This window comes from Echinococcus granulosus, assembly GCF_000524195.1.
Source record: "Echinococcus granulosus chromosome Unknown EG_S00005, whole genome shotgun sequence".
NCBI lineage: Eukaryota > Metazoa > Platyhelminthes > Cestoda > Cyclophyllidea > Taeniidae > Echinococcus > Echinococcus granulosus.
In genome coordinates, this window is record NW_020170385.1 from 1512087 (window position 1) to 1540032 (window position 27946).

The window sequence follows — 27946 nt, forward strand, 5'->3', positions numbered from 1 at the left end:
ATTTTGTTATTCACTTTTTCCCAATAGGTGTCCATGTTTAAATTTAAATTTGCTCGTCCAAAAAAAAGGAAGCCTTTTCTGTAATAGAACGTGCCTTCAATTAATAAATTTGACACTGAAGCCGGCAAAATTTATACGTTGTTTCTGAGACCCAAGTATTTGTGGCAATATTATAAAACTTACTTTCAGAATATTACAAATTGATTTACCTTCAAGAATCATGTGTTATTTATCTTCGTACTTATTTAAAATCGAATGCCTCCTCAGTGCACTTTGAAAATATGGAATTTTGTCAGTTCTGCGTAGCAGCAAATCGTCGTCTCACCACCGATCGCAATTGGCAACATTTCAACAAATGTATTAATGTAACCTCTTTTCAAGGAAACAAGCTTGCTTGCAACAGCAATTCATCAACTTACTCTTGTTGACATTTGTTGGGATTTTGGAATCTTGATTCAAAATTCAATTTCGTAGAGCAGTTTAAAATAACTTTAAGCTTATTTTATTTAATAACTTCATTCACCGATAAAAACGCAAGAAATGAGTTTTATGCGATTAATTTTGGTAGTAGATCATATATGCCCAAAGAGACAAATAGAATTTGAATTTAGTGCGAAATCCAAGCAGTAAAACTTTGGCTGATCGACTTGTCAGCCCACTAAAAGAACTTATAAATCACTGAGTACTGTTGTTGTAAAACTCAAAAAGCCTGTATATTTGGTCCCAATTTACAAAAACTGCAAACTTAAATTTTGAAAAGCCAATGAAATAATTTTCCTTAGTTTCCCGTTCCGGTCACCCTTTTCTGTCTCCAAAAAGATGACACTATATGTAATCGGAGCAGAGAGCTAACTAATGCGTAAGTGTTCCATCGTGGTTTTCTTAGGATCGCAAGTATCTTAAAGGCGACCGACGAGCAGGACCTTGGGGCCTTCTACCTGAGAGAGAGGAAGCCCGCTGAACCGCTCATTGTGAAGAGCGGTCGAGTTAGCAGTTCAGACGCAACTCCTCGAACCTCACATCGATCCTCAAGGGTCTCCTTTAAACTACCCAGTCCCCAGCTGCGCCATCCTCAAGAAATCACAACACTCAATCTGGCCGACTACATGGATGAGGTGTTAATTTTGCGCAAAATGGTTGAGGAGCTCAATCATCTCGTGTCCGTTTTTGACTGCGATGAAACCGACATGGATGGCTACGTGATATCTGCTCTTCTCAGTAGCGGTTGGTTCTCTTACATGCCTAATATCACCCCTATACTTTGAGTCCTGTATATCTCCAAATGCGTTCCGTACTTTTTACGTTCTCCTACGTTTCCTTACATATACTTTGCGATTTTGAGCGACTTTTCCTTATCTTTGATCCTGATTATATTTACTTTCACTTGTGATTATGTGAACTGGGTGTATTTGAAGGTGTCGAAGTTCAGAATGCATCAAACTTATAACTTCAGTAGACGCATACACCCAGTCACATTAAATTTACTTACTTAACGTACTTACGTGACAATACACCTTTTTCTACTCGTAATACGGGCCGAATCGAAACCAATCTCGTCCACATCAATGTTTGAGGCACTTTGCTTCAGGAAAGGTGCGCCATCCCTAAACAGAGGTGAAATGTGGGTTTAAATTCAACTACAACTTTCTCCCTGCAAAACTCAAAGACATGACCATTATATTTACCCTATTTTTGCTATTTATTCAATCTTTATAGCCGGATTGGAGACTCCGTTAAATGTACTAAATATTGAACAGTTGGAGGTAACGATTCGTCTAAATCGGGCTGATATAGCCAAAGAGAAGATATTCACAGAAGGTCGTCATTGGAAGGTTAGACAATTTTCAGTGGTAATTTCGGTTTTCAGCGGCACGGATTGGATAACTTTATGTTTGAGGCCATACTGAATGACCAAGAGGCATTTGTGAGTTTGCTCGTGGAAAATGGGTTCGATTTGGAGGCCTTCTTGACTGTCCATACTTTGGAGAAGTTATACACAGCGAGTCTACTGAAGAAGGTTAGGCTACCTTGATTCCTTTTTGAGCTAAGTAGCTCTGGTACAAGCTCATCATAATTTTTTCCTTAGGATTCAAAGCTTGAAACAGTGCGTCGAATCTGGGAAACATATCGCATTTATAAGATGGAATGGGTGAGCACATGAGTTATTAGTAGAGTGTGTCAGTGGGTTTTTATCCTTCAATATGTGTTAACGCGTTGTATTTTGAATGCCAGGCATAAAATAATATTTTTTTTGACTTTGTGGTTATGATTTGTTAAGAGCAGATTAATCATTTAAACTGGCCGTGGCTTACTGAGCGTATTCTAGGTGGCTTCCAAACACATAAAAACGTCGTTGCGCTCTAGGTAATGTTACGTGATATTGGGCGCATGGTTAAGCATCTTCTCGGGGAATTCTACCGCCCGTACTATTTGAGTAAGCACTTTCGGAATATGGTCAAGAGGGCCGTCGCTCGACACGAGGCAGAGGAAAAGGAAGTACCTATCACTGAAAATCGTAAGTTTAACAGCTGTGATGAAACTATCAGGTTTACTACCGTATCAATTAACTATTTTACCGTAATTAATGAGCTGATTCTTAAGCATCGTAACTAAAATCTGTTACATTTTCCAACCTTTGAAATAATTGGGCTAATTTGTATGTAAAATGAAACCATTTCTCCTAAGTCTGAAACGAAATTCTAATTTGTTAATGTATAAGAATACCTTTACTCACAAGGGAAAAGTTCTTGATTGAGTTAATTGGTTTTCTTCCAGCATGGACAAGCAAAAAAGGCTCCTACTTTGCACCACTGAGCCCACTTCCCGGTAAGCATCAGAAGCAGCCACCGGAGGTAAAATTGAATCCGCCACCACCGTCAGCAGCAGTAGTGGCAGCATCAACAGAGTCAGTGAGCAGCACCACCATTATCTCTCCTGAAACAAACCGCATTTCCGTGCCCCAAAACGGGAAACCTTCAGGGCTTTGTGTGCGCGGAAATGGAAAGTATAGAAGGGTTGGTGTCGTTGTGCCACTGGAAAACGGTCGCAAACATGGCCCATCTGGACACACATGGAGATGCGGTAAGTTAAGAGCAAGCCATTTTTTGATATTTGGAAATTTTATACTCTTGGTTTCTAAACAAATTGAAGTACACATCCATCTTTCAATATGCAAGAAGAAATTTTCAACATTAGAGCCAGTTATCCTGTCAACATATTTATTTATAATCAAGGTCATGATGGCAATTACAAAAGGGCTGTCCGACGTTTCGTGGCCAATAATAGTAGGGAGCTGGCCACCGGTGATGGAACTATTTGGTCAAAGGCTCCAATTTTTAGAGGGGAGGATTTCGACGTGACACCTGGATGCAATGGCAAGTATAGGTACCTTGGGAAATGGTCAAGAGACCACATGGATATAGCAACCCAGCGTTCAGGGTCGGAAATGTCTGACTTGAATAAGGAAGGTTCGTTTCTGTGCGTTTTGGTAACGTCACTAGCATTATGGGTTGTATTTTAAACACACTTCTGTTTGGTAATATCTGCATCAGCGGGGGACATGCTGGTATCCGGGACTCGGGCGGACGAAAAAGGGGTGAAGGTGAGGACGAAGATGGAGAGAGAGGAGGAGAAGGAGGAGGAAAAGCGAACAGAGGACTTCCAATTGATCAATACAGACCCTCTCTCGACGACTTCTATGGATGATACACTGTCGGCGCTGCGCAAATCGAGTTTTGCAGGGCGTCACCGCGGCCACCACCGCATTACCGTCTCAAAGCTCTCCGCCGCCGAGCGCTCCCGTCTCATCTCCGCAGAAGCACGTCGGCGTGAGGCAGCTAAGGCGGAGGAGCGTGAGCGCAAACGTCGCCATCGTCTAGCTCAGGATAAGCGAACCCTCTACGAACGCATCCGTGGTATCAACAACCAAAGTAGGCCCACCTGCTTCAGTCATGACTAAATTTGAATAATGTTTTTTGCCTACTCTAACAATTCCATGTGGGACTTACTCTAAAATATGTCTAATATAATTCAATTTCAATTTCTTCAAACCCTCAGGTCTGTGATATGACATGATGAGGCCAAAAAGGTATGCCTCTCAGCCTGTACGCGGTTAACTAATGTGATTATTTTTACGAATAACATGCAGAGAAAACGAATATATTGCCGCGACTTCGAACCTATTATTTGTGAGTATCTTGCAGTGCTCTTGACTCCATTACACGGTGCGATCGGAAGCATCGTGGAAAAGTCGAAGACTTCACTTTGAGATTATACTTTTAGGAATGGAGCAGTGTGTACCCGAGAAACTGGCCAGTAAGTAGATTCATGCCAAAAAATTATTTCAAAAATATCTAAGGTGTATTTATTTATACATTCCAATTGCAATTTATCAATAGGTTTTGCGGCGATGCAAAAGGTTCGACTCGAGCGCCCCGCCAGGGAATTGATGCTACTGTGTATTTTGCTCGGAAAATTGAAGCTTGCTGTTCTCTTTTGGGGTTATGAAAAGGCAGGCTTTGCATCTTGTTTCTTCTACATATTTATACCATTTTCCCCTGGCATCTATTATTTATATGCAAATGTGAATAATCTAGTAAGCATATATGTATTATAGGAACCAATCGGTGGTGCAATGTTTTGTACCCTACTTTTGGGCAAGCTCGCAGCCGTATGTACAGACATATCTCAAAAATTGGAGTTTGAACGCTATGCAAGGTCATTTTCCCACTTTTTATAATGCTTGATAACTCATTTCTTGAAATATTACCTCATGCACAACTTTGCATCTGTGACAGTAATGTAATCTGGATTTGCGATTATGCGTTTCCCATTTTACGCCTCTACTGTTAACCGTAATTACCTACACTACCGTTTACTTGATTTCAGCATTTTCATTCTATCCTAACGCTGTAACCCAAGCTCATTTGATCATATTTCACCATCCACTCTTCATGTATGTATGCTGTAAGTCTCCATTTTAGTTTTTCGAATTAGGGAGGCAGTTTCTTTCCTGCAGAAAGGTGTAACCGGTATATCTCTACTCAAACACCACAATGCGTAATATACATATATTTCGATTAATAATTGCCATCATGCTCCTAAAATACATTTCCCGTTTTTTTCATATTTTAAGCAAATTAATTTCTTGTTATTCTTGCAATTTCGTTACATAAGTGATAAGGTCCTGCTCAGTCTTCGATCAGCTAACCGCCATGAAAACTACCGATTGTGAAATGTATGTTGTTGTAGGATCTTTGAGAGCAAGGCGGAGGAGGTGCTGGAGGCGTGCTACGCGGAGGATAACCAGCGGGCGAGAATGCTGCTCTACCGTAAGTTGCAGGAATACGGCCACAGCGCTGTGATTCGCCTAGCGGCCCGTGGCGGATGCATCCACTTCATGTCTCACCCCTGCTGTCAGGACTTTCTTTCCGAGGTTTGGATGGGCGAGCTCTCCTCCAAAACTACTACCTTTCAAGTAATCTCCAGTTTTCTTCCTCTGTACTCATCTCTTCCTCTATCCTCAAATTGCGTAAAAATATTCATGTAACTAGAAAATTTACCAAATCTTGTCGCTTAGTTACTCTCACTTTAAAATTGTATTTCAAGGTTCATTGTTTTCACATACACATTGCAGCAAATTTCCCACTTTAAAATGATTCTTTTTGTAACTAATATTCCAGTTTTGTGTATTTTATTGCTCATTCATACACCCTCCCCATCCCTATAGGTAAATTTCAATTAAGAGGCGTGAAAAGCGTATCAAAGTTTAGACAAAGTTACCTATTGTGGTATTGATCTAGATCAGATTAATCTGTACATTAGGCTCCAAGTCGAATAAGATGGCATAAACGGTTAATACCAAAACGCTCGAACTGCACCCACTACAATTCAGGGTTTAAATTGTCTATCGTCCCAAATGAGTTCATCCTACATGGAAGCACTATTTTAACCTCGAAGTTCTTTTTTCTGCATTTGAAGTTAAACTTACTGGATTTTTCAAAAATTTTATATCTTGAACGTTGTTCAAGTAAATCAATGTCCCTATTTGTCCCTTTATAAAGATAGGATGAATCTGCATCCTGAGGCATTAGACTCGTTTGATACCCCGATTTCGGCTATAAGATAAATAATTTCATCACATAAATAATTTGCTTGTACATTTCAGCTTCTATGTGGTGCCGTAGTCGGTTTAGTCTTTCCCTTCATCCTGCCTCAAGTAATGACGTACTCCTGCAACGACACACAGAAATCCCTCCTGGGCATAGATGAGGTAAACCGATGGCTTAAACTAGTCTTATAGTGCATTTTGCGAATGTAATAGAAGCCATTGAACCAACTAAGGTGTTTGTTATCGTTGAGCATCAAGAAATGCTGTACTATACTTAATTCTTTATCGCTGTGTTCTTTTTTGCGCGTATAGACTAATCCCAGTGATACAGAAACAAGTGAAAGTAGCCGGGACAACACCACGTTTTCAGCTGACCTCGAGTGTTCGGAGGATGGGAAAAGGCATAAATCTCCGCCAACACTACTGACAGCGTCTCGACACTGGTATACTATAAGGGTATTTTTTCCTTACTTTCGTCCTCTGTAGGCTCCATCGACAAATAAAGGATATCACACAATATTATCATGCACCTGTTACTCGATTTCTCTACAATACCGTGAGTTTTGATACGTGTACATTAAACTTAATCATCATACAACAGTCAACGACATAAATACTCAGCACATTCTCAGAATCCAATTGCAAAACAGCTTCTATTAGTAAATGCATTTATCCACTCGGCTAGACCAACTTCTTCGACGAAATTACGACTATGCGCATTGCAGGTTCCTTGAACAAAGTAAATCATGTCATACGGGTTGAGTGATAAAGAGGCAAAAAGAAAGTTTTCACTTTCAATATCTCTAACTGTAATTTTTTGAACCACGTTAAAGAATGAAGTTACGGTATTACTTGACTTATTTCGTTTTTTTCCATGAAACTTTACCCTTTAGATATTCTACGTTGCGTTTCTAATTCTGTTCAGTAATATGATCCTTCAAAACTTAAGAATATCCTACTCGATTCAGGAAGGCCTCATCTTTGCCATGGTTTTGGCTTTGCTGCTGGAAGAACTTAAGCAAGTGGGTTTCTGGTGCTTACTTTTAAACTAGTATCAAACGATGCGTCTTGTATCATATTTGGCTTATGTATAATCCACAAATCGTCTTTACAATCAACCGTTTGCAGTTCATTTGGAAAGAATTTAAAGAAGCCCTTTGTCAAAAAGATAGCATGATAAGTTTGAAACTGAATTTGTGATGGCGTTCTCATTGCCTGTTTTTTGTTTAAGGCTTTCGGTCCAGGTGCCAGCCTGAAGGAATATCTGAGCGACGGATGGAACAAGCTCGACTGCGCCGCTATTGCCCTCTACCTCGGCGGCTTCGTGCTTCGCACTTTGGCTTACTTGCAAGTGCGCGACGTTAATCTTGTAGAAGCTAAAAGACAGATCAACCGAGACAATGTAACCTGTTCATCAGTGAGTTCCTTCTCAAAGGTGTGTTATACCAATGCGATGTAAAAACAATTTCTCGCCAAACGTTCCAATCCCTGGGATGTTTTGTTTTGTAAAGGGCTTTCATGAAAATTCGAGCAATCTGTTCGATTGGGATATCACTTCAGGACTAGCAGTACAAGTAACCCAGCTTGATCTTCGGGCGGAAGAGCTGACCATCGACCATCCCTACTTCCTCCTCGTCGAGGAGAGATTCACTCTTGCTCGCATCATGTTTGCACTCAGTCTCTTCGCCTTTTTCGTCCGCCTAATGTATATTTTCAGTTTTAGCATTGTTCTCGGTCCAAAACTCATCATGATAAATCGCATGGTGAGTCGGGTTTGACTTATTTGTACAAATTACTAATAATTAATTGGGAAATTCAACAAAGCTTCTGTTGTGCAATTATTGGTGAAATGAGTTGGTTGGTTCTGATGGCTTGAATTCTATGGTTTAGTATTTAAACGACTTTGTGTTCTTCCAATAATTCCATGCGCTTAAATTTTTCCAGCAGCAACTTTGCCGCGGTATGCATAAAAGCCTAAGGAACATCAAATTCGGGCACTGATTTTATCTCAGCTATGTATATTTACTTAATTTTCTTTCACTTGTACTAGATCAAACCTACCATCCTTCTGTGTTGCATAATCTGTAGGAATTAAACCATTGAATTGTCAGGCCCTTCAATTAATATGTGTATTTATTTTAGGTAGTAAACGATCTACTGCCGTTTCTGCTACTCTTAGTAGTGATTCAGGCAGGATATGGCGTATCATCTTTTGTTGTTTCTTATCCAAATGGTTATTATACACACTACTCTCAAAAGACCCTGTGTAAGTTTTGTAATAAGCAGCTACTGCGTTACATTTTTACTTACTAATGCAACTTTGACTTACAATTTAGCACTAAATATGACAATGAAGCACATGACGGGAGGGAAGATCGTTTATGAGTTCTTTATGACCGCCTACTTTCAGATGTTAGGCAACTTTGGACTTGATATTCTCGAGGGTGAAGGTAAGTTGACCATTTTTAGGAAAACTTTAAATAAATCCAAAATTTTTTCAATCATTTAGAATTCCTTCAAATTTTCAACTTTGACAGAACCACTAAATGTTCGTTTTTAGTACATTTCTACAATTGTTATGCTTTCACTCCGTAGATCGTCAAAAATGTCATAACGTTGAGATGTAAAACCGTCAAGATCAGACGGCTTTTTGAGTCTCGCCGCAGTTTCTTTCAGATTTAGACGAACTGATGTATAAAAAAGAACGGATCAATTCCTCTAGTTCCGGTTAGCTTGACACTGTCCTTTGTGCTTATGATTTACAAGGCTGAGTGTGGCTAGCTTTTTTGTGCTGCGTGGTGGGCCCCGTGCAGGGAATTTTCTACGTTCCGAAGTTATCCCGAATTGTTCTTTCGTCATCGTTCATCCAGGAGCATGCTTATGTCGTGAAACGCACCAAACAGCCACTCAAAATGGTTGTTTTTTTTCAAATGAGTGGCGTGCTTCGTAAAAAAACCTTAAAAAGTTTATAATTTATGGAATAAAGATGGCGATTGTTTGCTTACATTTCCAATAGCTATGAAGATCCTTGATCATCGAGTTGAAATTTTTTTACTAATTATTGTTTCTTGTAGACGGTAGTTGCAGAGATGACGATTTGTGCCCACAATTTTCTTCAAGAAAGTTATCCATCATCAGTCTAAGCTCCTTCATATTGCTGACGCAACTCCTAATGTTAAATCTACTTGTTGCAACATTTACGTGAGTTTTACCTGATAGGAGCGATTGAATTGCATCTTAAGTTTGCGTTTTGAGGTGCTCTTTGCTTTTGGGAAGTACTCCATGAATCAAGTTGAGGCTTTTGTCCAGTAGACCAATGCTCAAATATAATTTTAAAGCTTTGTCACATGGACCTTTTAGATCTACCTATTTTGAAATAGAGGGATCATCAACGTACTTCTGGAGTTACCAGCGCTATGAAATGATTCAAGAATGTGTGGATCGTCCCTCCGTCGCTCCACCATTCACACTGCTATGGTATATCGGAGAAATCGTATACGCAGTCATACACCGCCTTCTGGGCCTTTGTCCAGGAATGGACGATTTTGAGCCGGAGATTGCCGACGACCCTTTCTGTGAGGAATTTTGAAATTGGGCTTAATCCATATCTTGAAATCCTTTTGGATTTGTTTTAAGTGTAGTTTTGTTCTGCAGGTAATTAAGAAATAGTTTTGGAATGGGCAATCTAATTTGGATAGATGTTGCAGTTCCAGGGTGGTAACATGAAACTTTTCCAATGAAAATGGGAAGGTTGGATTTACGTAATGTTACTTATTTGGCCTCAAAATGGAAAGGGGTTACTAGTAGGACTGACAAATTTGCATTCGAGTAAAATGACGTGTTTTGAAAATGTTCATGGTAATCTTAACGTCCAGGCAACGAGAGTAGTTGATTGTTATGTACTTTGCATTTTATGTTATCTAGAGCAAGGTTTCCACACCAATCCTTCTTCCGGTTTTTTTCTAACACTTTCAGAATACAACTATTCGTAGAAATGAATATTCAATTTTTATGAAATCGACGTAAATTAGATATTCATTTTAGGCTTTAAATTCTATTGTACCTTCACTTTTGCCTTTTTATTTTACCTGCTTTTGAGATAAGGATTCGGTTTCCTTATAAACTGTGACATCACAAATTGGGGATCTTTAAAACGTGAATGCTGATTTTGTTCTAAGATGCCGTATTCTTCAGGTATCACACCAAGAACGGTAAAGGTCTCGTAATGAATCGGCAAAACTAACTAGGATCCTGAGCTTATTTTTTTCCTGCTTTCAAACTCCAAAAAACATACTTTTGATTAGGTCACATTTCAGCGCACATAAATGGCAGAATTGATACGTTTTGGATTTAAAAGCTGCAGTTATTTAAGTTCTTATACTTAATCGTATCTCATGCTTTTTCTTAGTCTTCTGCTTCATGTGGCTGATTTAAGCTTTCTTGTCCAAGCCTCTTGGATGCTAATTTCGATTTCTGTTTCTCGGTTCAGACAAACTTAATTAACCCCAGCTTTTAATTTCAAAGCGTGTCATCTCTGCTATTTATTTGTTTTGTTGGCGTGCTGAACAAAGAAACTTTTCAGATGCAAAATGTCGAAGATATTTAGGTACTTTTGCAAACGACGTGCTTCACTGATTAGGCAGAGACATTGAGGCCATTTAAAGAAGGGTAAAGTTGGAATCTTATTCTTTTGCCATAAACTCTCTTTTCAGGTTATTTAAACAACTCAAATTCCCCTTTTTAATGATTTAGGCAGAAACTTTCGTGGAAACCATTCACTGGAATCAAAATTGATGAAGTGGGAGTTTATGAAGGCGCAGAGCGTGCTGCGCTCGCAGATGGATTCCGAACTGCCGGTCTCACGACGGAGCGAGGCAGCGTGGTCGACCGTCATCACAACACGGGGTGTAAAGGGAGCCGCTGGAAGCATCAGTGCGAGGAGCGGGGCAGGGGTCGCTCCGGTGGGTGCTGGAGGGAAGCGCAGTAATGCACTTCTTAGTGACCGTCTCCTCGAGGACATGTCCTCCATCTTCGGCTCTGACTCCGATTTCATTGAAGAGAAGTTCTATACACTCAGCTCACAGGTTGAGAAAATCCCCAACTTTGAGAACCGCCTCGACCGTATCATCGGCATGGTGAAGCGTATCACCATAGGTTTGAAAAGGCTTCAAAAGAGCCAAAATCAAGTAAGTATGGAGTGTACGTTACTTAGAGCACATATCTACCAAAAATAATCAGTTATCCTAAAATAGTCTTATACAATATAAATAACTACAAAACTCTATTGTTAAATCAATGAAAAATCATATCACTGATTCATTTTGACCACACTTGCCGCCTGCTTTACAATATGGTCCATGCACCCATAGTTTCCACAAAGGGACTCTTAAATGAATTTATCGTTGTACAAACCACTTTTTCTCATTTGTTTGTATATATTCAAGAATCTTAAGTAATTTCGTAAAAACACAATCAACCTCATCTTACCGACTAAACCCGGAGTTTAAATGCAGCTGTGTTTAATGACTTAATGCTCTGTATCAACTGAAGTGATTTTATACCCTCCAAGCCGTAACTTAGTCTTGCCATTCAATTAGAATAGGCAAATTCACAACTAATGCTTGAAAATCGACAAACACTATGGAACTGCGCCGATAACTTTCCTTACAAAATGTTGATTTCACATAAGTTAGCTAATACTCAACTTTAGGTTAGCATTCCAATTAATGTGGATGATGTGACGCGATTATTTTCAATTTTCGCTCTTAGACTTACCACGGTAGACGTCTGCTTCAAAAAACGAACTTACATCAGTATGACTAGCGTGCTTGGTCTCATTTTTTGCCTTCAGACTATGAAATTTCTTGATGACTCGGGAGGAGGACGGCTGGTTGGTGCACGGAAGAGCACCACCCCAAGACTACAGTCTGCTTCCCGTGGCATCGGCAAAGCAATAAAAGAAGCGGTGGAAGGCCTGTCTAAACATTGTCAGGATATTGAAGAAAAGATGAAGGAAAAGTAAGCCAGTAGCCTTTCATGTGCGATTTAGTCGCACATGTGTAAGCTGTTCTAGCTAAAGTGGAATTATTTCGGCAATTTTTTTCGGGAAAGTAGGTTCATTATTTATGTAATTAAGGATTCTTTCCATTCCTCTTCATTTTCTGCTTTGTCCGAAATGCTGTCAACGCCGATATGATAGCAATAAAGTACCCAACATTAATTTTTTAGAAGACTATTTTTCATAGAAGTGTAAAGGGTCTCTTTTATACCTCCTCCACGTTATATTTCCCACTCTTTGAAGCGGTTACCACAGGAACCTTAATCCTTTTATGCTACAAAATCAGATAAAAATTGTTGCTAAAAAACTATCATTTTAGTTTGTGGTGCATGGTTTTTACTCGATGTCATATTATGTGAAGTCAGATTTGGGAGTATGCCGTTTCAGTTTTCTCCGTTTTATCCGTTAAGGTACAAACCTGACAAAGGGAGTATCACTAAAAATTTCTTTAAACCGTATGCAACAAAGCAAAGCGCATTCCCGATCAAATCGGACTTTTTTGTAAAGTGTAAAAAACACTGCACTGTATTTATTTAATTGTAAACAAGTACATGTTTTTTGTGCATACAGCTTGAACCCCGGTTCACCCTATAATTCTGTCCGAATGTCGCGGATTTATAAACCACTAAAAAGCTTTCGGTTGGTACTTAGCTAACATAAAATGGTGAATGTGGAGATGTCTGTAACTCCAGAAATGCGTTTTAGTTGATGGCTAATACCTGCACTTTCTAGAGAGCAGTTCTCTCGCTCAATCTTGCCCGATTGGCCATGCCAGCAGATGCACTCTAACTCTATTAATAACTTCTTGAAGATCAATTGATATAAGTAGGCGCAAATGAAATCACTGACACACAAATCAGAGGTAGACTCATCCCCATGGCAGCCTCTGGTCTATACCCACCGGGTATGTACACGCTCACCGTGCCTCTTCTGTGTACTTATTACGTCGGTTGTTAAAGGGGTCTACTCTAAAATCTTTATCACTTATCTGGTTGGAGGCTTCGGAAGGATACAGGGCCTCAGCCACTAAAAATCCGAGTTTGCAACTAGTGGTGACCAAGTTTATAACAATCAATCATTTCAGTCAAGAGTGTTAAAATTTTGGCAATTCCATTGTGGTTTCACAGAAGTTTAGTTACTCGTTCCCCACCGTTCGACCCCACTAGTGAAAGAATTAGTCACAATGACAATGAATTCTAACAAAAGTTACTCCAATGTTTATTTCAAGGATTGGATAAATCCCGGGTGAAGGTGTGTTTTAGAAGAACTATTTTGAAGAAGGTGTTAATTAAGCACATTGTATGCCACCATTTATTTGACTCTTTTCTCTGATGGCTTTCATTTTACAGCAGTCACATTTAGAGACTTCTCAGTTCGTACACTTCATTTGTGGTTTGCTTTTACTTTTGAGATTGCGCATCGAAAGTCTCTGTGTGAAGGCTGTGTTAACTAATGCCGACCCCTCAGAGATACCGTTTGACAGCGTGGCAGTACCACCGTTGGTTCAGCCTGGCCCACCTTCCCGACGACCTGAGGCGATGCCACCGACAGCGAGCATTTACGAGCGTCTCATCGCTAGCCATCGCCTCTGGCGCCTCGTTCCCTTCAACTTTGAACGGCGCCCCGGCATGAGAGTGAACATTCCCGATGGCATGGTCGACTGGAAGGTAGGCCTTTGCAAATTCCTCTCTCCTCCCCTTGTGTATTTGCTCTCTGTCGTTGTCTGTAAATTTGTCCATAAGCGTTGATTCCATAATTTTTCTAAATCACTATCACCCTTTACACACTAGGTATATCAATTTATTGTTTAGAAATATAGTTTAAATTCAAGTTCACATAAAACAAAAACCGACTGTCAAAGTTCAATGAATTTGGTGACAACTGCATAGTTTTAACTCCTTTTTTAGGTTCCTTATCCAGAATACAGGCCTTTTATTGCAAATGCTGATAGAATCGCCTATCCATATCCCGAGATCGAGGACGGTCCTGAAGTGTAATTCTCCATTTTTTTCGCAAATGTAGTTGAAGCCATCGATTTATGATCCTCTAGATAAAACCAGTACAAGTCTCACTAACGGCTTTGTGCATTTGTATTTCATACATTTTTTCTCATGTGCAACTGCGACTTTTTGCTTTGTCTAATTCTACGCAGAAGTGAATGTTCTTTACAAGATGTGGGAAGTGGCTCTACCTCATACCTTATTACTATATCCGGCATGTGAAAGCGTAACTCCTGCCTTCTGTTTAATTATGGTATCGCCACTCAATGGGCAGCGATCCAACCAAACTGCATTACAACACCTACGATGCACCGCAGGGTGTGTCGCGCTGCTGTCTTAAGGGGCGGGTGCGTGTGTCGCGTGGGCCTTCAGAACCTCGCGGCCTCCCTCTCAATCCCCGAGGCCGTTCGGGCCTGGGAGGAAAGGGCATGCTCCCGCACTGGGGTCCCAATCATGTCATTATTCTCGCTTTTACGCGATCTGGTACATCTCCGGCTGATTTCCAGGTGGCAGTTCTTGACAGGCATCAGTGCTCCTGCCTCCCGTGGGCATGTGATGACTTTACCTCAGCTACTTACTGCCAATCAGTACAGCAAGCGTTAAAAACATTTTTCTTGACAGTTTTTTGTAGACCATCGGGAATCATGCGACTTTCGCGGTTGTGCTGCTAAAGTTATGCGCGACTTTTTGCTGCAAAGAACCACTAGTCTTTATAGCAATGCAAACTCCGAACTTGAATCAATCAAAGATACATTGATTTACTCTATAAATGAAATGGAAATATCTCTGGTATGTTTTGTTTTGTCTATTCTTTAAGAGGTGTAATTGTCAAAAATTTACATTAGTTTTACAAGCCTTTATTTTGCCATTTTAGATTAGTGATGACTTCTTGGATGACCATTTGAATGCAGATCACGCTTGGATTGAAGCAGTGTGCATTAACTTCCATAGCAAAGGCCAAGCTCCTTTTCACACAGACGCAACAAAGGTTAGGCTACCATAATTTCCTTCGAACTCGATTAAGCGCTTTATAAAGCTTGAAATACGTGTATGCTCTAAGGATTGGATGCGTATCTAGGCTATAGTTAATAATGTTATTTTGGATCTAATGATGATGCAAATTAACTTTAAATATTATCCGATAAAAATACCGCACTTTAAGAATAATTATGAAGTACCTTATGTTGTACAGTCATTCATTGTTTTATCCGAAAGAAATAAACCTCCCATTTTTCAATGGATTTCCTTTATAGCTCTTCCTGGAGGATTCAAAGGTTGAGTCAGCACGTTGGTATGATTTTAAAGGACCCATTAATCTGCGATCCAGCCATGAGTCACTTTTGATTGAGTTGCTGCAACATCATGGCAAAGTCTAGTGCACAATGCTCATTTTTTCCGACACAAAATCCATAATAAATACATAATTCTTGTTTACCTATGGTATTAGAATTGATGTATCAATGAAACTTTCTATCAGCATTGTATTTCATCTGCACTGAGTATTCTACTGTTTTATTGGAACATTTTTTGATGTCTCAAGAACGATTCATCGCTTTAGCACTTTAAAAATAACGGGAATTTTGATTGGTTTGTTCACTTGAACTGTACAATCGGACCTACCGATAAATGGTGTCATAGCCCATTCCGATGTTATAAAGGGTAGTTGATAAAATGCTAGAGGTGGGAACCGGTTATTTAAAAACAGCATGTTCCACTTAAACTGTCTTAGAAGTTATAATTAGAAATCATCTGTCGTCCTCTCAGCAAATAATATCTGTTCGGTCATTTGTTGAGTGTTTTCTGAGGTTCCCCATCCCTGTTCTTTTGTTTCTGTGGAGATTAGGGTACTTGCAGGCTCAGTTTGATCCATAGAGATGCTGATAAAATCGCCTGAGACCTCGTTCACGTAAGGAGCGGCTCAACACACCGTGTATGATTACAACCCCAACGAAGGGGACCATCTATATTAAGGTAAAGAGAATTCATCTTCTTGGCAGCTTATATCACCTAATCTTACATTCTCTATTAATACACATGAAAAAATAAATATAAACAATTTTTCCGTCTTACCACTCTCAAACAAAGCTCAAACTGCATTTCCATGTGCAATTCCAAATCATCTCCTATCGTGATTAGTTTTTTAACGATGCGATTGATGTCCTCCTGACTTACAGCGCTGTTTATGGTAGATACTTCCTGAAATTTAATTTATTTAGATTAAGAAAACCAATGGTCATTACTAAATAAGTAAAACTTTGTAAATCACTTCAAAGTTTGTCTATCCTTAGGTGGATAAGGCTTGAGTTTTAGTTCGCGGTTGTCTTGTAGAATAAAACTTTACCGGTTTTATGAGAACCAGTCATATGTTTTTGGAAATTATATGGAAATTGACTATGTTTTTTAGCTCGATTTTGATACTTGCACAAGAACATCAGAAGGAACTTACTTTCATCCTCTTTCGCCGCACCGTTACGTCAATTAGTCAGCTGCACGGTTGTTTTAATCATTATGGGGAAGGCATGTAACCAATGGGTGATGGGTACCACTTTTCCACTGATTGGGCGAGAAGGTGCGCATGAAAATTCTATTGGTCAATAAAAGCGTGATTTTTACCCAATAAAACATCGCATTGGCAATTTAACGTTTAGTGACTGTATATTATGAAAATGTACCAGAATTCCTATAGTTATTTTAATATTAGAAAAAGATCCACCAATTTAAAAAGGTGCTTAATTTGAAAACTTGGGTTTTTGATCAATCTCATTATTCCATGTGTAACTATAATTCGAAGGTGTCAAAGAAGACGCCGTCAGTGATAGGTGATAAAAGCATGGTTACTTTCATTTTACCAGATGTTCAAAAGCTCTGATCAGCATTGCTGTACTTAGGCTTTTTTAATCTCATTTGCCTTTACTACCAAGAACAAATTATTATTGTTTGCCTGCTAATTAGATGTTTTCTGGTTCAAAAATTACTCCCCAATTTTTGTAGAAATAACATTATTTATTGTAGATTGCAAATTTATAGTCTTAATGGGATTTGCATGCTCGATGTTGTGTAATTTCAATGTCATCCTCATCACTTCCATTTACATAGTTTGTATTGATTTCACAATACACAATTGCTTATCAAGGCAACTCTAAAAGTACATAACGAAAATTTTGACCTTTATTAATGACGAGAAATTATATTCAAGCATGTTATCGCGCTTATTCCACCCTTTTCACTTGGAAACCTGCCCCTTAAGATGGACACATTACAATGCTACCGCTTTCCCCGATATGATAATTAGGTGTCTGGACGTCCTAAATTAAAAACACTGAGTCTAATAGAGCGAGTGTGTGTGGCCCGATGAGCAGCCCTATTTGAGTTGCTAGGGCAGTGTGGGATTCCTTTAGACAGGATAAAGAAGGCCAGCAACCGGGCAATTGGTGCACTTTAAGGACAAAATCGGAGTAGCTTCCTGAGGCAGTGTTGAGGCAGCGCAGACAACAGAGCTTGTTGCTTACTCAATTTTTCGCTAGAATGGACATTGAAACACGCTTGAAAAACTATTTAATCCGAAAGGTCGATGAAATCGCAACCGGACCGTTGATGCAGCATTCAATCAATTAAGTGGTAGTAATTCTGCAGTGAAGTATTGCAAATTCTGTCTCGATTTTCTTACTTTAAGTCGGCAATTAATCTGTTAAAGGAAAGAATTCAAAAAATGTTAGAAAAGTCTTGGGAAAAATAAAATAATACCAGTTATCACCCCTAAACATGAAATCTAAAGTGGGTTGCCATTTTGAAGTATGTATAACGATTCCCTGATATTCTGAAATATTTACTAGTAACCTTAGGGATGATAAAAACTTGGCTTTTGGGTGTTTTAAGTTGACCGTTATTACTACATTTTACTCAAAAATATTTTAAACGACGTGGCATGTTAGTTATAAATTGAAAGTAACTCACTTCGAGGAAAACCATGCCTATGATGCATAAAATTTACTATTTATGTTTAATTCTAGGCGCCGAAAGCTTATTCATAGTTAAATGGTAAAACGGCACACATTTTCGTTTATATTGGAGTCAGTAACGTCTTTGATAGCACCTTTATTTCTCATCTACTTATTGGCATTTCTTCATTCTGAGCTTGACATTTTCACCGATCAACACCTAAAGATTAGGCAAAACATTTAATAGACATTTTAAATTAGTGCTAACGATTATATAACATTTGAATGTTAGGGTGAACATGATTACAATCGACAAATTAAACGAGAATATTACACCATTCTCGAATACCAGAAATTTCACAAATTACGGGATTGTGTTTGTGCTCATTTTTACGAAAGGGAAGAATGTGTGACCGAACCCACCTTTAGTTGTTCCAAATTATCAAGAAAGAGTTTCGTGAGCCATGAGGTCAAGTGTGTCATGAAAGAAGAGGAAGAGGGGGAGGTGGAGGGAAAGGCTGACTGACACACGGTGTTGCACACTCGTAAAGTGGCGTTCTGTAGGGAGGAAAAGTGGGGAGAGTGGCTCCTTCCAGGTTTGGCAGAAGCAAATTTGATCACCACTGCCCCTCCCCAAGGCGACCGTAATGAAGTCATTGAGGTCAAACGCTGCCTTCTTCAGTAATTCACCCCCTCGGCCCCAAACACGACTGCACGTGTGTAGCCCTAATGCGAATTCCGAATCAGAGTTTAATCCTTTCCATGCAACACGCATTTGATTTTCTACCATATCCTTGTCAATTCATTTTGGAAAATGAGACATCGCTTTAACTCAGGTAAATGAAAATAACTGTTGAATGGTCTAAAAAACCTTGTTTGTTAAAATTAGTTTATCATCTCAGGCCGCCTTCGTCGTAACCAAATTGCGTTGCAATGATAACTCAATTATTTTTTAATTGAGTTAATTTTAATTTGGATAATGGGCCACTGAGGTGCTCCGCTAATGTATCGCTGCCTGTCATTTAAATAAGATGAATTTAAGGTTAAGTATACATTCTCTTAATGGTAATAAACTTGTGCAAAAGGGATTGACCTTCAGATTATAAAGGAGATAGAAGTGGGAGGCCTCGTTACAGGCAGGTGTTCTGCCGAAAATCACACTTCCTCGACCTCTTTTGATCATCCTTCCAGAAGACATAAATTCCACCTGTTCGCCCCCTACCCCCTAGCAGGTCATTTGCAATCTCCGTATACCCCTCCTTTTAGCTCATTTCCACCCACCAGTAGAACCGGATACCTTTTCTCGTAAAGTAGCATAGGAAATTGATGAACTGTTGCAAATATTATTAACTTTTATCAAGTTTTAGCATCTTCTTTTAAATATGCCTCAGGATCTATTACTTTTACTTAATAAAAAAGCTTAAACCTTTATTTATACTAATGTTAGAGAGTCGGTGAGATTTGTTATTTAGGTAATTTGCTAAAAATCTTTTCATCTATTTAGCTCAGCTGTGTTTCATGGTGTAAAATTTCTACTGTTTTAGCTCCATTAGCTCATATTTGCTTTTTTATCACGGGGTATTTCACCTTTTATTATTAAATTTGTAAGACAAATGAATATTTTAAAGTTTTTCTACAAAATATTTTTACGATGAGAGCATGCCCATTCGTATCTGTGCTTTTTCGGTCAGCATTTGCAAAGTTAGCCACCTATTTTTAAGGAAGGACACACACACCACAGACAAATGAAAATCAGTCATGCCACACATCATCTCAAGCAAGTATCGCAATTGGACATATGTTAGGTAAAAGAAAGTGTCGTTTCACTCAAATGGGTAGTACCGTAAGTAAAAATGCCAAGTGAATTCAGAGTAGAAAATATTCCCAAAATAAGGACCTGTTTAAATACATTTGCTGCATATCATGACACTGTGACTTTTACCGCATTGTATTCCTTCCCACAAATAGTTGGGAAAGTTTATGTTCAATACCAAACCTCGCTTAGAGGCATCATAAATTGCGTGCTGATTTGTTCACGTTCCAAAAGAGGATATGCATCAAACCGCACTTTTAAAGTGACACTGTCTGTTCTGCTCTAATTGATTAGTCAAATTCAAGCCGTCTCTCACTAAAAGACTTTATGCATAGAATGATTTCATTGAAGCTATTACAAGCTCGGTTTGAACAAGGACGTACCGGTGGCATTTAGGTCAAATAATTTTAATTAAAGGTTAATACAAATCCACATCTTGAAAATAGCTTATATTTTGAAAATAAAGAGGCTATAAAAGACCTTGGGTTTGACTGAAAACTTGCGAGGTGTATATTTTCTCTTGATTTGATGGGCATACACAGGGTGTTCAGTTGCAATCCATAATAGTTTTCACTCATCCAGTGGTTAAAAGTTGCTTTTTACAAGATAAAACAGAGGGTTTTTTAGTTGCTTTTTTTCTTTTAGGAGCATGGAGTATCTCATTTTACAAAAATTAGTGCAGCTCGGTAAATCAGGAGTAACAGGTATTCTAAGGGAATAATTATTCATCGGAAAAATTTCATCTAGTTTCTTTAATATGGTCGGTAAGAATTGCTGCTCAATTTCATTCAATAGCTACAGCTTTGGTGATGTGGGCTATTTGACTAATTAGTTTAGCTCGAATCTCCTTGACTGGGATTGGATTAAAAATTTTGGATCATGAATGTTCTCCTGATCTCAGTATGTAGCCATATTCGTTGCAATGACCCCTCTGACTGTTTGTGTCAAAAACGCTCTTAGATTTTCCAATGAGGAACTCGTAACAAAATCAAAATCATTTTGACCCTGCATTTAGATGTAAATCCCGTGTTCTAGTCGAAACCTCGGCTCTCGATGCTATCAGCTATTTCGCAGATCAGGAACTAGCAAGGCTTCAAAGAACAGGCTCTCAGAAGTCTGTCAACCATTCACCATGAGTTGTTCCAATATTGATCGTCAAGTACCTCAACGAGAAAGGTTCGAGCACATGCTGACTTACAGGTCGGATTCAACGCGGAGCTTAACGATTGCCAATAACCGTTTTCAGTCCCAGAAAATCAGTTCAGCAAGCTGAACAGAGATCCATCCCTTGTAAAAATGGAACTCTTAAATTCCTATCTCCAGGGTGAAGAAACTTGGGGTTGTCGGAGGTCAATACGCACCATGAACTAAGTCGGTACATGTATCATAATTTAGCAGACCATAGACAGCATACTTCACATGTCGGAGGCACAGCGGCCTATCTAGATGGTATATTTTATAATAGGTATAGACTAAAAGCAAATTATCATAAAAAGGAGATTTTTCTTAATAGAATGAATACATATGGCCTTCATCTACTTCAGGATGAATGTGTCTTTGCTATGGGTTCTGTGAATTGTTTGAGATTCCCAATCGGCAAACACGGTAGGAGACCTGACTTATCAAAAATCAAACTATTAATAGAATGCCTCCGACTCATATGGTTGTTTCTAGGACTAGTGGGCCGCTGCAATGCTTTTCTCTAAATGACATAGGGCATACGTGGTCCATTTAATCGATTACTTACAAAGGATTCCCCATGACATTGAACAATAGAATGCCGAAATTCCTTCGAAAGGATCAGATTGATGCTTATAGACTCTTCACGATTCCCAGATTTTATCTCTCTAAAGCCAACGAGACCAAACTTCGGGTCGAACACAAGCACAGGTCACTTCTTTTCTACCTGAGAGGAGAAGGTCATCCCTGATGCTCGTTCACTGACAGCAAGCAAAACGTTCAAATAGGCATTTTTAGGAACATGTTTTATACTGATTGAAGATAAGAAACTTCTTTTGGTTTCCTTTGGATGTAAAAAGAATATCCCCTTCTATTCCGGAGATCAGGGCACAAAAATGGGTGAATATATTACTCGGCTAAAATCCTACTGTCCGTTGTTAACTAGCTGAAAAAAATTATTCAACTTAGTGCCCTCTCACGGTTGATGAAGAGGTATTAGAAGGAACTGGAATATCGAGCTTAGATGATGCATCAGCTGTCGCAGTTTGAATTCCCTCTAACTCCCTCCATGATCAAAGGGACAACCTTACAAAACCCATTTCTACAGAAGGCTGCAAAATAGCCAAAGTTAAGAGGATTGCTCCAAATCACCGAAAAGGAGCTGAACCAGCTTAATCGGCGCCAATTGTTGTCATATATAGATGATGGTCTGGTATTTGAACAAACTAAACAGCAGCAGGAACGGATCCTTAAGCCACTTCATTACGGAGCAACCTATAACCAACCAAATTAGAATGTTGGCGAGAACGCCATGTTTGCTGATCATATCTTGACTTAAAATAAATGCCTACTTAAGTCCTATTTACAATACGCTTAGACGTACAAATCGCATATGCAAGTTGAACTCCATTCTTGGTCGGCTCGCCAACAACTGTGATCTATAATTTACGTGGATGATCTTGAATTAGTTTTCGTGGATGTGTATAACAAATGGGCAGAGGTTGTTCAGATGTCGTCAACAGTCGGTACCAGAGTTGCCGCGCTCAGATAAATATCCAATGTTATGAAAGGTCCAGGATCTAGCGGTCGACAATGGAACGCATTCTACTTCTATTTCCTTAATAATTATGCCAGGAAAACGGTATAAGGCACAATCAGTGACACTTTCTTCCTAATACCCGCATTTGAATGGATTGATAGAACAATGTTTGACCCAATTTTAGTTGTCAATGCTTAAGGTGAAAGGGAAAGGAAGACAGCTTAAATCCTCTAGAAGTCTCTTCTGATGTGTAATCTAGTTCAGATACACGGAGGTACTGGTCACAGGAGGATCAAACAGCAAAATTATTCATGAGATTTTCCTCAAAGATTCGAAGTTTCAAACAAACGCACCTGGCTATGGAGAATCAATGCAGATTATTTCGCGCTAGCAGAGACACAAGACTGGAGGAAGCAAAAACTGGGCCATGGAGTGAGCCTTGACAATTAAGCTCAAACGGGGAAGTGTTAGACGAGCCAATTCCGCATGTTTGCCTTAGTCACTGCCCTATCTACTCGATCATTCCAGCCTGTTTGCCTAGTCTTCTGATTGGTCGACCCTGGCAACTACTCCACGCCCCCACCTCGTGCAACGCGATTTAATGTGACTGTTACCCATACTGCCCATTCCCCTTTGTGTCCTGCTGTCCCAGCGACTTTGCACCATTTCTGTGCGGATCTGTTTCATCGAAACTGCATTGTTTCACATATAAATTTCATTTAAGCATTCATTATTAGGGCTAGACTATAGCAGATATTTTTGACGTATTACGGGGAGATTTACAAGATCAGGCTTGTAAAACAAGTTGTCATCTGTTCAAAGTACTGGTAGATTAAAGCACTGATAAATTGCACAAATATTGCAACGAAGTGCCGGTGTTAGTGTTTATTCAGGCATCACCTCATTCACCTTTTCACCATGCAATCTCAACCGGGAAAACTCGATATACATATTCTTATGGTTGGTGGCAACAGATCTCAATAACCGATTGATCAAAATTAAGAATCGTCAACTTTTTCATGGGCTTTTCTACCGAGAACACTTACCTCAATGTCTTTTCGTGTGGTAGCTCGGGGACTTTATCACCATAAAATTAGGGTCGCGATACGTTGTTTTTACAGTCGTGCTGCTGTAAAGTCCCTGACCACCAATTTTCTACATAAAAGAAGCTCAACTCCGGTGTTTCTCTTAAGCAAATGTAGACTTAGGCCTGAGCAATCTTATAGCTATTTAGTGAAATCACTATTTGCAGTTAATAATTACTCTGAATCATCCAATATCTGGCGAATGAAATGTATGCAAAAATTGAAGAGGTTGGAAAACTGATTCTTTATTAATTAAGCAGAACTAGTCAGAAATGAATCACAGCTACTGCTATTAATTTTGTCCAAAAGCACCTATTAAAGTGAACACGATATTGAGTTCTCTAAGTCAATAATAAGCCCCATCTAAAAAAAATTTGGGAAGTGAAAGCCTTTTGAACTAGATATAGTTATAATTTCAAAAACATGGCTACTAACGAATGAGAATAAAAGACATTTTAATAAGTCGGTTTTAACGGTTTCTTTACCCACAAACCGAAAACTTTATTCTTTTGCGAATTTAAATTGTGCGAAATTTGTGAGGGTAAATAAGCCGAGTTGGGAAACCCAAGTTGCATTCGCGATGCCATCCTTTACTGCGTTCATTCGCCAATCGGTAGTGCCATTGCAGTGATTGTAGGTCCGATTGGCCTATGTCAATGCTTGGTGCGAGGGCAGGATGCAGGAAATGGAATAATGCACCATCAAGTGACTGACAAGCGGATTTCTACAATACGGAATCAAACAGTTTCCTTTTACTACAAGTCTCCAGGTCTATGTAATTCGCATAAAAATGTTGTAAATTATTTTCATTGAATTAATTTGCGTATAATTGGCGAACTTTTTAAAATCAGCAGATATCACAAACCCACTAATTCCCTTTAAAGTGTCCTCCTCATGCATTTATGTTTCAGTATTTGAAAAATGACATTTAAGAAAATTTACAAAAAAGGAAATACAATAGCATGCGTGTTATGTTTAACAGTAGGGACTTTATCGGATCAAGTCCACTGGGGAGAATAGTAAAATCATGTATTTATGCGAAAACATGTGAGTAAGGTTTGCATATAGAGAACTCAAATGATCACTCTAAAAGTTTTTATTAAGGCTTTAGGCTTGACTTAACTCCGTAATCTAGTTAAGTTGATGTGGTTTAATTATTTATCGAAAATGAGTGACGACAGCCTAAAAAGTCCATTCAGCAGACCAAACCAAGTTCCATTTTGAATGAACTCTCGCTACATTGTGCTTGATGACTATTGCAATCACCCAAGCAGGTATGAGTTTTTGAACAATATGCGTGTATGGCGTCAAATCGTGGTGCATCGAGTACTTTTATGTTCAAAAGTAAGTACTTGCGTGTACTGGCAGATCGCATGAGGACAGCTGCGCTGCTACTTCGATAAATGTAGCAGAGACTTGGGTAAACCGATTGCGCGTCAAAAAGCAGAAGGCAATATTTAGGTGTTCATACAACCTAATAGGGCAGAAAAGTGAAGCAGTATAAACTGGTAGGAAACCCTAAATTAGTTGTATCAGCAAAAAAATACTCATATTTCTGAGATCGTACTCGAGTCGACAGACTGGACCAGTAACTTAAAACCACTTTCCCGTTACCCAGACATCGGCGCAGCACTTTCATCGATAACACAAAATGTCGGCATTGATTAAACATGTTAGCAGTAAATTACGCAAGAAAAGTTTTGGGAAAATTTGGCTGCTGCTTTGCCGTTCACAGATGTTTTCCAATATCTTGTATGGTATAGGAGAATTCCCGTTCTTTTAAGAACTCAACCTTAAGCTAACTGCTACTTTAGTGTTAAAAATGACCTTTGTAGTCCATGACACTTTTTGGAATTTCACAAAGAGAACATGTGCTAGCCTGCTAACGCGTAGAATTAATCCATTCCAGCAAGTCAAGTAGGTGTTAGCTGCATCTCCATATGGTCTGCGACAGTAATTTACCGAAGCAATAAAGGTGGAACTTCGGACTCGTTATAAAAATCACAAACCCTCTCTCGACTTTGGCGACTTTCCATTCCGCTTTATTACTGCTTAATTTTTGCATTGAAGAGGTCTCTTTGGCAGTTTACGCATACGCGACGAGCGAATGCACACAACTACGGAGGGTCAATTTGTTGCCCGCGGAGAGATGGCAGTCATACAATGAACTTTAAGGCACTGGCGGTGGTTATGTTCATGTAGATGTTTGGTTAATGAACCTAATTACAGGTGTTTTTAGCGCAAACACCCTATTTTAAAAGTAATCTTACAATGTATTAAGTTGATTCTGTGATCCCAGTTGCCATAAATTGATTGTTTCGACAAAATTCTACATTTGACCCGTCTTTACAAAATGGTCTTTAAAAAATCTAGCTACTGTTGGTTGCGCCATTAGTTCAGTAGGTGACGCGACAAATCTGTTCCTTTAATTTAAAAATGCCCTACATCAATTCACTTAGATGTCTAAGCTGAGGCTTTTATTTTTGTCCAGGTATAAAACGACTCCAACTGATAAGTCATCCGAGTTTGGTACAGAATATAAAGCTTCAGAAGTATAAATCATTGCCTTCAAAAAAGGTATATTCATCACTTTAAAATGCAATATTGATGCTGAAAACTCTTGTAAAACAAAGAAAAACACGATCAAACAATGAGAAATCCAAATCGAAATGTGCATTTTAGTGGTAAAGTACAGTCAAATTAACTACTACCCACGCCAATGGGAGCTTCGGATACCTTCTCGTTCACCCTGGTTTCAGTGCTTCATATACAGGTGAAATTCTACTTTAAATTAAGGGCATCGCGATCATTTCTCAATGCAGAACAATCGCAATTCCCCATGGTACTAGCTTGATAAAAGAATTTCATTCAAAAATGTACGTATGCAATGATAACCGCTAGAGCTCTCTATATTTTCGTAAAAAGAGAAGATTGATAGTGCTTTTATAAGCATGTCTGATAATTTCCTATGCAAAATATCCTTTGGCATTTGCACTGAAGCCCCATTAGAGGTACTTAACATCGTAACGCATACACATACACACGCACTATCTGCATTAACGAGATGCTAAATCTGTCGTTAAATAAAAACCACAATCCTGATATTCACGGCTCATTTTACTGAGACAGTGTTGACTTTCAATAAGTAAATTCAACGGTAACAATAGCAGTACTTTACCCCCTGTACTTTAAGATTTCTTAGCTGATTAAACTATTTAGACTATTCGAAAACAGCTATGGCTCGTTACGATTTGGGTAGATTGAATATGGTTGTGCGCTTTTGACTCACCAGCAGAGTGTAGTTGTTTTAAATCGTCATACCAAATCTATGTCAAAACGGTTCTTGTTTCTTAATTAATAGTCATTTTAACACCCCCACTGTTTTATACTGGTCCACTCTTCCACTTTCATTATTTATGTATAATCCTTCAAAAGGAACGAGGTTGCTGCATCAAAAAACATAGTACACTGAAAATCGCTAATGTTATGTAGCGTCCCGAGACTTCCCTGAAGACGAAAGAAGGCACAATACTCGGGCAGGATATATATTCAGCGCAGAGAAGGTGCCTGGGCTATTGGCATGGCCCATAAGGTCAGCCCACCCAGCAAGGTACAAGGGGGCTAATTCGAAGTACAAAAGTGGCGCCTCACCAATACTGAGGGATAAATCACTATCGTATTACAGCTAGCTAATCATAATCCTCCATTTAAAATCATAAGGAATAATGCAAGAATTTGCTCCTTAGGCTCTGATTTTATAAAACAGCTCCATGACGTATCATAACTAAATGGCAGAAGTTTCAGGGTAACATTCTTTTTACATAATTTAAACAGTAATAAATCCAAGGAAATTCAGTAACTTAGGTCTTCCATTTTTAATGAGATTATCACTATTGTCTGCGTATCCTCTTGAGTAAACCAGTAGACAGAGTCTCCAAATTCAAATAAACCTTAGCTTAAATCATAGGTCCCCTTTCCTATTTTAACAAATAAGGCCAAATCATGTTTAGAAAGCTTTTTCTTGGCATACTGCACCCTTGGGAGCGTAGTGTCTCACTCGGTTCCAATTTTAAATCGACGGAAGCACTCAGTGGGCCCCAGTATACGTATTCAAAACGAAAAGAGTGAAAAAAACCTAGGCAACATCCCAGTTGGAATTACGGATTGAGTGTGAAGTGCCATGGTAATTTTTGCTAAAGTTGCAGATAGATCATATCGCTTCTA

The 27946-nt window shown here is 39.0% G+C and overlaps 3 protein-coding genes across 3 annotated transcripts in view; 2 read left to right on the plus strand and 1 right to left on the minus strand. All coding sequences in view use genetic code 11, as the record gives it.

The window, feature by feature from the left end:
- Window positions 1–15543, plus strand: part of EGR_01422 (Transient receptor potential cation channel) — a gene marked incomplete at both ends in the record, with an annotated part of 19271 nt that extends 3728 nt beyond the window's left edge. The window contains 31 exon segments of the mRNA XM_024490671.1: window positions 783–859; window positions 887–1224; window positions 1717–1850; window positions 1868–2017; window positions 2087–2149; window positions 2365–2515; window positions 2776–3081; window positions 3234–3467; window positions 3552–3929; window positions 4282–4314; window positions 4398–4594; window positions 4616–4716; window positions 5251–5476; window positions 6167–6271; window positions 6422–6552; window positions 6596–6665; window positions 7003–7131; window positions 7341–7526; window positions 7621–7872; window positions 8252–8375; window positions 8446–8559; window positions 9184–9310; window positions 9470–9684; window positions 10862–11295; window positions 11961–12127; window positions 13579–13834; window positions 14075–14160; window positions 14442–14719; window positions 14799–14956; window positions 15042–15155; window positions 15421–15543. Of these exon segments, the coding sequence (XP_024354995.1) occupies window positions 783–859; window positions 887–1224; window positions 1717–1850; window positions 1868–2017; window positions 2087–2149; window positions 2365–2515; window positions 2776–3081; window positions 3234–3467; window positions 3552–3929; window positions 4282–4314; window positions 4398–4594; window positions 4616–4716; window positions 5251–5476; window positions 6167–6271; window positions 6422–6552; window positions 6596–6665; window positions 7003–7131; window positions 7341–7526; window positions 7621–7872; window positions 8252–8375; window positions 8446–8559; window positions 9184–9310; window positions 9470–9684; window positions 10862–11295; window positions 11961–12127; window positions 13579–13834; window positions 14075–14160; window positions 14442–14719; window positions 14799–14956; window positions 15042–15155; window positions 15421–15543 (5457 nt within the window).
- A 480-nt stretch (window positions 15544–16023) lies between these two features.
- EGR_01423 (hypothetical protein) lies at window positions 16024–20310 on the minus strand (the record flags this gene model as incomplete). The annotated part of the gene is made up of 3 exons (XM_024490672.1): window positions 16024–16128; window positions 18529–18663; window positions 20302–20310. The coding sequence occupies 3 exons, from the start codon at window positions 20308–20310 to the stop codon at window positions 16024–16026; spliced, it is 249 nt and encodes an 82-aa protein (XP_024354996.1).
- A 987-nt stretch (window positions 20311–21297) lies between these two features.
- Window positions 21298–27946, plus strand: part of EGR_01424 (hypothetical protein) — a gene marked incomplete at both ends in the record, with an annotated part of 14866 nt that continues 8217 nt past the window's right edge. The window contains 3 exons of the mRNA XM_024490673.1: window positions 21298–21523; window positions 24656–24769; window positions 26214–26299. Of these exons, the coding sequence (XP_024354997.1) occupies window positions 21298–21523; window positions 24656–24769; window positions 26214–26299 (426 nt within the window). The remainder of the gene's footprint in view (window positions 21524–24655; window positions 24770–26213; window positions 26300–27946) is intronic.